Source organism: Galleria mellonella, unplaced genomic scaffold (assembly GCF_026898425.1).
Source record: "Galleria mellonella isolate WM207_F2 unplaced genomic scaffold, CSIRO_AGI_GalMel_v1 utg38, whole genome shotgun sequence".
In the NCBI taxonomy this organism is placed as follows: domain Eukaryota; kingdom Metazoa; phylum Arthropoda; class Insecta; order Lepidoptera; family Pyralidae; genus Galleria; species Galleria mellonella.
Genome location: NW_026442090.1, coordinates 4,778,779 through 4,793,047, shown reverse-complemented (window position 1 = coordinate 4,793,047; position 14,269 = coordinate 4,778,779). Strand labels below are relative to the sequence as shown.

Genomic DNA, 14,269 nt, shown 5'->3' with positions numbered 1-14,269 from the left:
CTGGAACAACATCTCAGACGGTTGGGATTCCGAGGCGGCTCACTCCCGGGAAAGATGCAGAAAGCGGTGCTCTTAGATTCTGCCCGCATTGTACGCCGGTTTCTCTCCCTGGGGCCCTGAACCCCGGCCGACTGTGCTTCTGCCGGGGGTTAGTTGCCATCTCCTCTCCTTAAGAGGGGAGATGAGAATTTTAGTGAAATTTAAAAAATAATAATAATAATTTATTTGGAACAAAAACATTGGTTACAATATTATTGAAAAACGATGATATCCGCAGAAGTATAAAACTGTGTCGCGAATATCAACGCCCTCCTCCTTATAGCAGGATTCCAAAGTAGACAAAACGTATAGTAGTTATTACATCAACGAAGATAATTGTTTGTATCTAGCAACTAACCAACCACAATACTAAATAATAACTATAAACTACAATAAATAAAATAAAAAAGTAAAAATTTTAAAAACAGTAGCCTACATGTTAACTTAAAAAATAAATAAAATAATAATAATGTGTGTGTATACGTGTGCGTGTGCGTGAGCGTGTGCATGTACGTGTGTGTGTATATGTGTGTGTGTGTGTGTGTGTGTGTGTGTGTTTGTGTGTGTGTGTGTGTGTGTGTGTGTGTGTGTGTGTGTTGTGTGTGTGTGTGTGTGTGTGTGTGTGTGTGTGTGTGTGTGTGTGTGTGTGTGTGTGTATGCAGGTGTGAGAAAAGTTATAAATTTATTCGGAAAATTTTATAAGATCTTCTGTTTCATTATAAGATAAGGATTGGAGAAATTTTAAACATTTATCTTTGCATAAATGGTAAGGTAAAGGATATATCTTTAATTCTTTGTTTAAGCTATTATATAGAGAGGAACTAATATGCTGATAATGACGGCTCGCTATAGCAGTGCGTCGAGGTTCAACTTTACAAATTTTATAAGAATTACGCTTCGATTTTATCAGATTTAGTTCATACGGTTGTTCAGAATGCTTACGTAGCATAGTATTTAAAATAAATAATTGGCGAACAGTTAAAACCCGACAGAGCACATACAGTTCAATAGTGGGAAATAAAATTGGTTTTTTAGCCATTACTTTCAAAACAGCTCTTTGAGCCCGTTCAAGCTTCAGCAAAACTGTTTTAACAGCTCCACCCCAGGAGGTTATACAGTATGTTATTACAGACTGTGCCAGTGCATAATAGACAGTTTTTAGGTTGTTAAAATCCACGACACCTCTTAACCTCTTAAAGACGAATATCAGTTCTCTTACGCGGGACACAGTACAATCAACATGTTGCCTCCATGTCATCGAACCGTCCAACGTTACCCCAAGATATTTTATACTAGTAACACGTTCCACGGATATACAACTGCAAGGATTAGAAACTGTTGGAGTTGGACAAATATGTGGACGAATTGAAAACGCGGAAGAAGGCCGAGAGACACTGTTTATAGAGAAGGGAATAAATTTTGTCTTTAAGAGATTAAGTGTAAGAAGGTTCGACTGAAGCCACCCCATGACATGTCTCAGTGCATTCTCTGAATGCATTTGTGTCTCCGTCCAGGTACGTCCACTGATGAGGAGAACTGTATCATCCGCATAGGTAACTATTTTACAGTTTTGAATAGTTAAGTTACAAAGATCATTGATATAAATTAAGAATAAGGTAGGCCCTAAAACACTACCCTGAGGAACACCATAACTGATATATTCATCTTCACTTACATAACCATCAATAGTTACACACTGAGTACGGTTTGCAAGATAGCTTCTGAACATATCAAGAGCTATACCTCTAACACCCACACTTTCTAGTTTCCGAAGCAAAATAGGAATAGAGACAGTATCAAAGGCTTTAGAAAGGTCTAAGAATATACCCACAGTTTTTTTCTTATTGTCAAAGTCTTTAATAATTGTATTAGTAACTTCTAAAACTGCATCCTCCGTAGATTTTTTATTTCTAAATCCAAATTGGTTAGGTGATAGTATATTACGACTCTCAATAAATGTAATTAATCTACGGTTTAGGATTTTTTCAAATATCTTTGAAAAAACGGATAAGACTGAAATAGGTCTATAATTAGAAATAACATCTCCATCTCCACTTTTAAAAATTGGATGTACTATTGCTTTTTTAAAAGCGTTAGGAAAAATACCCATATTAATAGCACAATTGAACACATATTTCAGTATGGGAATAATTACATGTCTTGCTGACTTAATTATTGAAGTAGAAACACCGTCCCATCCAACAGCACAGTTGGTCTTTAAATTAATGATAATATTTTCAATCTCCTCTTCATCCACATCGAAAAAAGCCATAGAATTGGGAGAAGATGGACTGCAGGTATCATGCCTGTGTTGTAGAGGCGTAGCTGAATCATGTCGTATCCGAGAATTACCGTGAAACCGTGATTCAATGGTGGATGCTAGATTCTTGCCAATGTTAGCAAAGAATGTATTAACGGAATTAACAGAAGATAAGGGATTATTACTTAATTTCAATAATTTTGTGGAATTAGTTTGTCTTTTCTGAAGATTTGCCATTCTCTTTATCAAACTCCATGTTTCCTTTGAATTCTTTTTGACCCTTTGGATCTCATTCTGTTGAAAATTCGTTTTAATTTTTTTAAGAGATTATTACAAAAGGTACGATACCGTGTGTAAATTAATTTATGAGTTTCATTATTGGGATTCTTCCTAAATTTACGGTATAGTTTGTCTCTATGTCGTATACATTTCAGTAGGCCAGGAGTAATCCATGGTCTAATGATGCGTTTTCTACTGGAAATTTGTATATTACGACTATGAGTTTTGACAACGTTGGATACAATACTAACTAAGAGATCAGCAGACATATCAGGATTATTAGAGTCAAATACGGGAGAAAAGTCTGTAGATTCTATTTCTTTTACAACAGCAGAGATATCACAATGTTGAGAGAAACGCCTTGCAGAGGTTGAACTTACTTTAGTATGGCAATGGAATAAAATAGGAGCATGGTCCGTTATGAGTGAATCAAGAATGATGGTGGATGCATAACCCAAAGAGCGCAGCATAACATGGTCTAAGCAATTGTTTTCTCTCGTAGGCAAAAGATGAGTTGGGAGCATTCCATGCATCGCAATTAGATTTAGATATTCATCGGAATTCGAGTCAGTATTAGTGGGTGCTATGTTGATATTTATGTCACCAATTACAGCACAAGTTTTAAAGTTACTTAACATCTTAAGTGTATTATCAAGACTTTTGTAAAAAGAAATTAAATTATTATATGAAGAAGAGCGATATATTGCTATGACGGCAAGGTTATTGGAATATTTTAAGATAATACAATTTGCATCCTGAAACTCGGGAATTTCTACAATGTACTGAAGATCGCTTTTAACATATACCACTACACCATCATTTTGTTTTTTAAAATTAGATTTAAAGGATTCATAGCCGGAAAGTATGGGAATATAAGGGGTTTTGCTCAACCAACATTCCGTTAAAATTATAATATCAATATTTAATTCTATTCTATGAAGTAATGTTATAAAGCTATCAAAGTTACAATTAATACTACGAATATTGACATGAAAAATATTTATTGAGTTTGTGTCCGACTTTAAATTTATAGGAATATCCTCGGGGGAACATCTTAGTGATTCTGATAAAGAAATTTGTTCGATATCATCATTAATTTGATTAGTATTATTCATAAGAGATATATATACGCGGATCATGGTTAAACCAGAGAATGGGATCAGTGAGAATGAAATCTAATTGAAATAAATTGAATATAAAGTTATTTATGTCAGAAAATCTGTAATATAGATTAATATTATATTGTAAGTGATGTGTATAATTGTATGTGTGTGTTATAAATGATTGAAGATAAAAAAGTAGGCTAGTGTATACATTATTAAGAAAATTACATAGTACAATAGTAAAGAAGACTAAACAAATATTACAATATTTCATGAATATGTAGCAAGCAAAAACTGTTTCTGTCACCAGAGTACATAGTCATTTTGATATATTAATTTTCTCCAACACGGTGTCATCTGTTACTGGAATCAATGAACCATTATCACTTTTGCGAAGAAATATTTTTCCATGGGATACCCAGCAATATTTATAATCGTTAGTTTTTGCAAATTCTCTGGCCAGATAAAACAATTTCTTCATTTTGGAAGACAAATTTTCCGAGATATAAATAGGAGATACTGGCCCACTTAGATGAAGCGTTTCTGTAGTTAATTTAGAGCTTCCCTTGTTATATTTGCGGTACATTGCAATAATTTTTTCCTTCAATATAGAGCTCGTTAGATCTACTATGATGGTTTTACTAGCTTGTTGTTTGGTTTTTATGCGAAAAATGTCTTTTATTTCGCTGGGTTGAACTGGTATACTTAATACACCGCTAGTTTTTATAAACGTCTCTAAAAGAGAATTCTTTGTTTCAGTAGGAGAAGTTGGAATATTCCTAATTTCCAAACAAGTCGACCTATTGTTACGTTCAAGAGTTTCTATCTTATCTTCCAGCGTCTTTACATACCGCATATCTGCGTTATGGTCAGTTTCCAACTTGTCCATTTTTGATTTGAGTAAGTCATATTTATGAGCCAAAAAATCAACAGATATGCGGAGATCCTCAACTACAGCACACAACCGTTCATTCCTCCTATCTTGCTCATCCCTAAAATCTTTAAACATTTGTCTCATTTCTGTTATAAACGAATTTAACATCTCGTCATCATAAAGTGAGTGTTTTCGTTTGCGTGTAGCATTAGTAGTTTTCATCTCATTCAGATTTGGTTCGGAAGAAGAACCATGTAACTGTTCCGAATGAGGTAATCTTAAAGCTATGCCCGCGTCACAAGAGGGACGGTCTGGAGCGACAGTGGTGGACACATTCAGCTCTAGTTGAGTAATACCAGTGTGAGGTGCAGGTGAAGGCGGAGGTGTGCGCTTAAGTGGCATCGTCAATTATTACGTTGAAAAAATAAAAAAATGAATAAACAAAGAAATATACTGCTGAAGCTAAATTCCTAAATAATATTTCAATGAAATAACCGCCGAACACAAATTTCTTGCAAAAATTCTTTACAAAAAGAAAAAAAAAAAAAAAAAAAAAAAAAAATTGATGAGAATCGATCCTCGGAGTATTACTTAAAACTTGCACGTGGTGCCTCTTCGCCAACGAGTAATCGTAATGAAATGTTGAATTATAGTATCACTCTTCAGTACCGCTATTGTAATATACTGCATGAAATTTCAGCGACCACGAGTCAAGGTCAAACCTTTGTTTTGTTATCAATTTGTAAACGGGTATGTCGTTGAAATGGTCTTCTACAAAATATTCATGCACTATTTATCGGTACTCACGATACTTATTTGTCGATGAAATATAGTCCGTCGTAAAGATCTCACTTTGTTCTTTAGTTTGGTATAATATTATTTTAGAAATGATAACTTTTACCACAGATTTTAATTTTAAAACAATGGAGCTAACACAAACACGTCTTGTTTTAACGGCAGTTGCGGGGGGGGGGGGGGGGGGAAGGTACACAATCTCTAAATTATCAGTATATATCAGTAAGAAATTAAAACATTCAGTTAAATTATTTTTAATTCAAACTAATATTAATTATCAACAGAATTGATTATTTCTTTGTTTACATTTCCATTCAGATCTATTGAAATAGAATATAAGTTATATTATGTGTTATATTATATAACACAAGCCACGCTTAACTATGTTACATTTGTGAGAATAAGTGCCAAACGCCGTCATGGGAACAAATTTGCATAATTAATTACAACTACTTGCCAGCTGTGTCCGCGACTCCGTCCACGTGGTAGTCTAACTCAATAGGTCAAAACAATGTGATTATTTGATATTAAGACAATTTAAGTGTTTTTTTATAAACATTTTATAAACACTATAGTCAGTGCGTTTTACGTTCTACGCTTAGATTATATAGATAGAGTGTAATCGCCAAAAACAGGTCAATTATTAATTTTTATCGTGTATGCTTAAATTGGATTACCAATTTATATAGCTTATACTAACTACGTGGAAGAAATTTATATAATAATATAAATTTATATAAACCTAATAAGGTTGAAACGAAAAATAAAAACAATACAATTCTTAAGATAAACTGTGCATAATGTTTAGAATAGAATAGAAATAATCTTTATTTAAATAGACTTGTTTGCAAGTTTTTTTAAATGTCAATATTTTATTATTCTACTGCTGGGTTCGGAATGCTGTTAAGGTACCTATAAACTCAACTGTATCCATTATTATGCAATCAGGTACTTTTGTATTATTAGAGAAATAAGTAATAAATTTATGTACTTGTGCATTCAAGGAATTAAATGAAACTAATCACGTTTCCCCACTCTTTAAACCTGAGAAAAGATCCAAATTCATCGTTTAGGGATTATGTGACAATGTTTATTTACTTATATTTTATAATATAATCACACTCATAAATAAATACCAGTAGAGTTTGAAGTACCGAAAGGATCGGCCGTTCATCTCCCCAAACGAACACAAGGACACTTCCATCTACATTTATTCGTACTGACGGCAAAACGAATCTTATCCGGACAAATAGCCGACGTCCGGCGTCCCACGTGCGCCCACACCACCTTTTTAGATGTTGATAATGCATAGTGCAGTTAGTTACTATCTATTTGGTGCAATTTGACTTTATAGATTTATAAGACATCTTAGTTATGGAATAGAGAATACGGCCAATACAAATACGTAGATATAGAAAAAAATGCGATGAAAAGATATGCATGTGAACAATGAAAGCCTAAAAAACGCTTGAGGATGACGTTTCTAAGACGATCATCTGTATAAATATTAAAAAGAGTGAAACAATAACAAAATACAGATTTTCATAGTTACATAAATTAAATAAGTTTAAAAATATCATACAGTAGAATCTTGATTATCCGAATCAAATAAAACCGGGGATATTTCCTATAATCAAATATCCAGATAATCGATTTCAAAGTCAAATCAAACAATAATTAAATTTTGATATGTATTTTTTAATATATAAAGAGTTTTACATACGAGTACGTCATTTAGACAATACGATATAAACAAAATTACGAGCTGTAAAGATAATAGATTACATAATACGTATTTATCCAATTAAAACCTAATACCATTACTAAACCGGTAATTAGAGCCGTAAAGAATAAGTCCGGATAATCGAATATTCGAATAATCGATGTTCGAATAAATGAGATTCTATTATATAACACTGTTATGTTAATATAATACTGCAAATTTTTCTTATAATTAATTCCAAAACAAAATTTCATGTCTCTAGACCTAGTAATTTTAAGAGTTCGTTGAACCGTAGAATTTATTATAATGACACAAGGTCGCGAGGTCGCTCAGTCAGCTTATTGCTATTCTCAACTGAACTAAAACCAGCCAGTGTAAATGTGACCATATCAAACATTCGAGTGAGTACAGTAAGTTGTTAAAAAGTAATCGCTCGAACGTCGCGGTTCTCAGATATTTACCGCCTCTCATAGCGCATCTATTTTGTTGGCTCATTAATTTTACTATAATTATTTATAACTCGCCTATCAACTGTAACTCGTCAAATAAGGTTCTCGTGTAACTTTAATGATTTATCATTCATATCTATCCACATCCACCTGCCAACGTCTATTAGTTACAGCAATTAGAAAGTAATGTTACTTGTGCTAAAGTGGACACTATTTATTATAATGTCCTAGATACATTAGGCTTATAGTTAGATAAATCCGTTTTCATTACAATTTTTTTTATACAACTTAGAATGTGGTAACCATCGCCTATAGACATGCGTTGCCATTCCTGAGGACTCAGATGTTATTCCTCCGTACCCAGTAAATTCACGCCATATCCCACTCTTCAAACCGAAACACAACCATGCAAACACTTAACGCTTTACGGTTGAAACACGAATGGGACAGAGGTACCCAAGCAATCGATTTTACCTCTGGTAAAATATAATTAAAAGTATTTTCATTTTATTTCATCAATTAAATAGAATAAGAAAAAACGTTAAAAATCAATTTCAAATAAAACAAAATTAATTAAAGACATCCTCGTTTTAAAGATTGAATCTTAAAATTTTAACAAATTAATTAATTTAATTACCTAAATTATGCAGAACGCCGTGTAAAGTAATTCTAAATAACAGTCCGGAAAACTAAATGTGATAAAAGTTATCTTATGTTTTAATTTGTGATGAGCTTCATACTATTCTTATTCTTGATATATCAAATTAAATTTGTGCCTAATAAAGTAACAAACATATAAACATGTTTACCTATTATCACATTTACATACAATTAATAGGATTACTTTCTCTAAGAAACATAGAGAATCGACATTTTCATTTTAGAAAAAGAGCCAATACCTCACTAGTACAGTTAACTACAGACAATACTATAATTGTTTTCATATCATATTAATGTACTATAGCTGAACTTAAAGATCAATGTTAATAAAATTTATTACATTAATTTAATTATAACATAGTGATCATTAATTAAATTTATCTAATGATATAGAGCTCAAAAAGCTCAATATGAAAGTATGAGTCAGACGGAATTCCTGATCTTATTGGGTACTCCTATTATCTACTGACATGCTTATCAGTACAATGCTCCTTATGTATTGTATCTACATTATAGATACATATATAATATAAAGATGTAGTAAATATACATAACTACGTAAGTACAACAAAAATATTTATACTTATAAAAAAAAATTCTTAAGAGAAAAAATAAAAGATAATCAAATATGGCAAATACGAGTATATGGTTAAAATTCTGTACATACTAAAAAATTTGAAAAAATCCTCACTTTTCTTCGGTCTATGAATTTTTCACAAAATGTAACTGAACTCTTATCGGGGACCGAAACGGAACTCCAAAATGCCAAGGTGCTACTCAGAATTGATAAGTATTTTTATGTTTTTGTAATTATTATATATAAATGTTTTAATTATAATACAAATATTTAAGTAATTAAATATATTTCCACAGAAACTATACTCTATTATATAGAACATTAGGTATTCGATATAGCTTAGACAGGTAATAAATCATAATACACCTTTATTAAGTGGTCGGTATACATTCTCAGATGATTAGTTACAATTTAAGAATCCTGTAAATAAATAAAAATATCTTTCAATTACACGTAATTTATAACAATAAACCAAAAAACCCACAATGTCCATTTATGCTGATCCGCGAAACCGCTTAACAAATTTTAATATTTTTTTTAATGTATATTGTTTGCTCTAACTTAAAAGATAAAATAAATTCTTAGTTTTACTTAGCACTAACAATTTCGATTTCATCCTATGTACAGATAATATTATAAATAATAATATTATATGTATCTTTAAATAGTATAAAACAAAATCGCTTCCCTCCGTCTGAATGCTTAGATCTTTTAAAATACGTAACGGATTTAAATGCGATTTTCGTTTATAAATAGAGTGATTTTAGAGGAAAGTTTATAAGTATAGTTTAATGTTGTTTTGTCTTATTTTGTGGAAACATCACGGTAATTGTTTAAGATGTCGGGAGAAATCATGTCGACTGAGAGAGAGACCCTAAGTACTCGTTAAGCAAAATGTATTTTAAACGAATTACATAAAACAGCTATAGAGTATTTTATCGGATAATTTAATAAAATCAATATAATCAACTTAGCCCGTATTTATATAATCTTTATTCAATATTTGAGAATTGCATGTTTAAATATACCAACGGACCTACTCGATTTAATTCTAGATTTTATTCCTTTAATAAATAACAATTTCTTGAGAGAAACTAATAAAACAGCATTGACACTGGCGCCTGTGTAAAATGACACATATACTCGTAATTTCATATTGAAATGGAAAATTTTAGATTACAAATTACAATTTACAATCCCTATAAATTGTAATTATTATGATTTTATCACAGCATAAGTAATAGATTTCATACTTTAGGTTTAAATATTAGAGTAAGACACTTATTCTTACGGTTTAGACATAAACAGTGATAACTTAAGTATATACTTGTATATATAAAGATATATTAGGTACTAACTATATTTCGCGGCTTTGTCATGTCAGTCTGTCAGTATACCAGAGGGAGACTTTGTACAATAGTCGATTGCTTGGGTACCTCTGTCCCATTCGTGTTTCAACCGTAAAGCAGTTTTGTTTGCATAGCTGTGTTTCGGTTTGAAGGATGGGATATGGCATGAAGTTACAGGTGTCAGGTGTTATTCCTCTGTACCTAACAGAGGAATAACACCTGAGTCCTCAGGAATAGCAACGCATGGGAGGTATCATGGGCGAAACAGTATACTCTGTTATGTCTATGGTACTGCTTATGTCTATAGACGACGGTTATCACTTTCCATCAGGTGGACCGTCAGCTTATTTGCCATTCTAAGTTGTATAAAAAAAAATATACATAAATATATGTGAATTGAGATCTACCTATTTTTTTGACGTCGCGTCGCTAAAAAATTCCTGTCAAACCCCTTATACAAGTTGCAATTGAATCTTTGTAGACAGATACGTTTTCGCTATATTCAAGAAAAAGAGCGAGACAACAACATGTCTTTGTTCTGTTTCACAGTCACGATAATGAAAATATATTTACTAATCATGTATAACTTAATTCGTGTTTCTACCGTGAAGCAGTTGTGTTTACATGGCTGTGTTTCGGTTTGAAGGGTGGGATATGGCGTGAATTTACAGGATACAGAGGAATAACACCTGAGTCCTCAGGAATGGCAACGCATGGGAGGTATCATGGGTGAAACAGTATACTCTGTTATGTCTTATGTCTATAGGCGACGGTTACCCTTTTCCATCAGGTGGGCCGTTAGCTTGTTTGTCATTCTAAGTTGTATAAAAAAAAATGTTTATACAATTATCAATTCGCATAGAACATCTAATTTTAATACGGAATATTTAAATTTGCAATCACTCATTTTCATATTTTTCTAATAATCCGGTTTATAAAGTATAAAATTAATTAATTCAATTCAATTTAAACCAGCTTGAAAGTGCAAATCAACAGCAATTATGCATACCTACTTAAATATCCACTCAAAATGAAATATGAGTTTCAAAACATTCGTAATCTAATAGATTTCATTAAATTGTCGACTGTTAGGTAAACCATATGATATTTATCATAAAATACTATGATTAATTCACTCGGTGCAACGATATAAATTAGTTATGAATTTCTACAGCCGCTAATCATCATCATCAAGGGGGAGAGGGAATTAGTAGTAATGGGAATCCCATTACTAGCAATATACCCTATTAGGTCGTAGGGGGAAAGGGATTGTTAGTAATGAAGACAGAGAATCCCATTGCTAGCAATATACCCAACCAGGTCGACCTCCTTGCGGTTCTCCCTGGAAACTATCATGGTTAATTCCTGATGAATTCATCATGATGGGCTAACTGGCCTGTTTTCGTTCTCATCTATCTCCCTTCACTGGTGCTCCGCCAGCGTATCCCTTTAGCGCAGGCGGAGTTACCATACCATTTTTACCCATTAAAAAAAACCCCTATTAAGTCGACCTCCACGCTGTTCCCCTTGGAAACTATAGTGATTGTTATATTGTAAGTCACGATAGGCCAACTGACCTGCTTTATCCTCACCTATCATCCCTCACTAGTGACCCGCCAGTGTATACCGTGTGCGCAGGCGGGGTAACTATTCCATTATCATCCATTAAAAAAAATCATCTACATCATATCAGCCTTTAACAGTCCACTGCTGAACATAAGCCTCCCCCTTGGAGATTTTGCCAGTAGTTGCCACGCTTGGCAGGCGGGTTGGCAACCACAGTTTTTAGAAATGTTTTAGGAGGGGCGCTGCTGCCCATCCCTCGCTCTCCTTTATTCGATTTTTACGACACCCACGGGAGAGGAAGGGGTGGCCTATTCTATGCTAGGAGCACATTGCAGTATAAAAATAGCCGCTAATGTAAAACTCATTATAATTATACTCATAAATATGAGTAGGTACTTAAAAGCGATGCCACTTTTCATGCCAATCGAAAAAGATACTAAAAATGTACAAAAAATATCTATTTGATTTCCACGTCGTAGGGGGTGAGCCTACAATATCACAGATTAATCGTAATCTAGGTAAGTGAACGACAGAGATTAAAAAAAAATTTGTTCCCATTTATTTTATCACCAAGGTCTTTAACGTTCCAAGTAAATTACTACTTACTAAGTAGATATCATTAAAATGTGCCAAAAATTTACATATATGAATAATTTTACAAATGTAATAACATCGTTTTCTCTACAGGGTTTAATTTGTTTAATCAAGAAGTGCTTTATATTATTCCCAAATTCGTGTATAATATAGTATATATCATATATGTGTAAGTATATTGGTTATTCATATATATTTATTTGTTTATATATGTAATTTTAGTATGTATGTATATCAATAATTAGTAGTACCGCATTCGAGTATTCTGACACTTCTCTATGGTTGACTGGGAGAGAATGCTTTTAGCATTACGTCCGCCATATACACATATTTGTACTAATGAATAAATAAATAAATAAATAAATCTTAGTAATATAATAAAATTGTAACTAGGTAATGTTCATACATAGAGCATATTAAAAAATAGTCATAGGTTCAGTAGAAGTTATGTTTCTAAAGATGTAAATCTTAAATCTGGTGTAAGTTTTATCCTGATACACCATCTTGAAGTAGTTTATTTCTTTGATTTTCTCATTTTTGAAATACACGCATACGAAGCAGAAGATGAAATGCTAATTGTCATATTATTATCAAAATTATCAACTTATAAATTTACAATAAAATCCATAAGAGTTACCTAAAATTAAGTTTGTTGTCATCGAGATACGTTACTATAAAAAAATACTTCAAATCTAGGTTTTACAAGTTCCTACTTCTTCTTAAATGGCCATTACATACCATTATAAATAAAAAAACTTGTGCTACAGGTTTTTATACATTTGTCATTGAATATTTTACCTACATTAGTAATTCACAGCGTACAGTAAAGTTAACAGACACTAAAATAAATAACATAAAACGAGTACACGGCCTAGACATACAAGTATTTATAATAGACTATTTTAGGCCACTTAGTGAGTAACAGACCAACTACATGTCAAAAAAATAAAAAAGTGTTTTGTTTAATCAAAAATTTTAATATTGTAACATAAATATATGATTTTATTTCAAATTAATAAGGATGAAGATTAATTCTTACTAATATTCTAAATATGAAAGTGAATTTATTTGTTTTCTTATAGTGCCAATTACTATGAAATCTAATGTACACGTACTACATAGGATAGAGAAAGATATAGGCTACCTTTTATCCCGGTTAGGCGAACGAAGTCGCGGGTAAAACTAATCTAAGAATAAAAGACTTCGTAGACAATTTATCCGCAGACAAAATGTCTTTCGTGTGTGTAGGCTTTAATGAAGTGGAACAATGAGAGATGGAATAAATTAGAACCTAGAACATATTGTAAACAACATGACATGGGAAAGGCACATGATCGTCGGTAATGTGTTGTGAATCTTTTTGAAGTAATAAATCTTAACATAAAAAATCCCATATCAGGATGTACGTACACGCTAATCTACAAAAGCGCTTAACCTATTTTAATGAAATTTAGTAAATATTTATTGTTTGCTCCGACTTATGAGATAGGATAGTTTATATCCCGATAAGAACTCAGCAAATGCCGGTAGACGACAAAATAACATTTGCCGGATCAGCTCCTATTCGTAATAAGTAAATGTATGACTTACCAGTGCGATATCCAGCATTGGACAGGTATGTGGCAAAGGTGTTTGTCTCATGTGTGGCTTGCCACTGCGGCGAAGAACAATTGTCATTATTTGTGTACACATTATGGTTGTGGACATATACTCCTGTGAGTAGAGAACTCCTGCAAATAAAATACAGAAAAAAAGATTATACTACATACTGGAAGAGATAAAGAAACTAAAAGCCTAAAGTTAATGATAAGTAGTATATGCATTACTGCATACGGCTAACCTATGGAACCTACGCAGAGATACTATTAATCGCAGAAAACTACACAAATAAATGTCAAAATCGGTTGTGAATTAAAGATATGAAGTACAAAGGTTTATTGAGTACAGTGGCATAATAACATAGTCTTCATGAATAGCAATGCCTGAAGGCTACCATGAACA

General features: G+C 32.5%; 1 protein-coding gene across 2 annotated transcripts in view; it reads right to left on the bottom strand.

The window, feature by feature from the left end:
* LOC113522506 (extracellular sulfatase SULF-1 homolog) overlaps positions 1-14,269 on the bottom strand; it is a 138,102-nt gene that overhangs the window by 57,720 nt on the left and 66,113 nt on the right. For both annotated transcript variants that reach the window (XM_052897940.1, XM_052897941.1), the window contains exon 3: positions 13,859-13,998. In XM_052897940.1, coding sequence (XP_052753900.1) covers positions 13,859-13,998 — 140 coding nt within the window. The remainder of the gene's footprint in view (positions 1-13,858; positions 13,999-14,269) is intronic.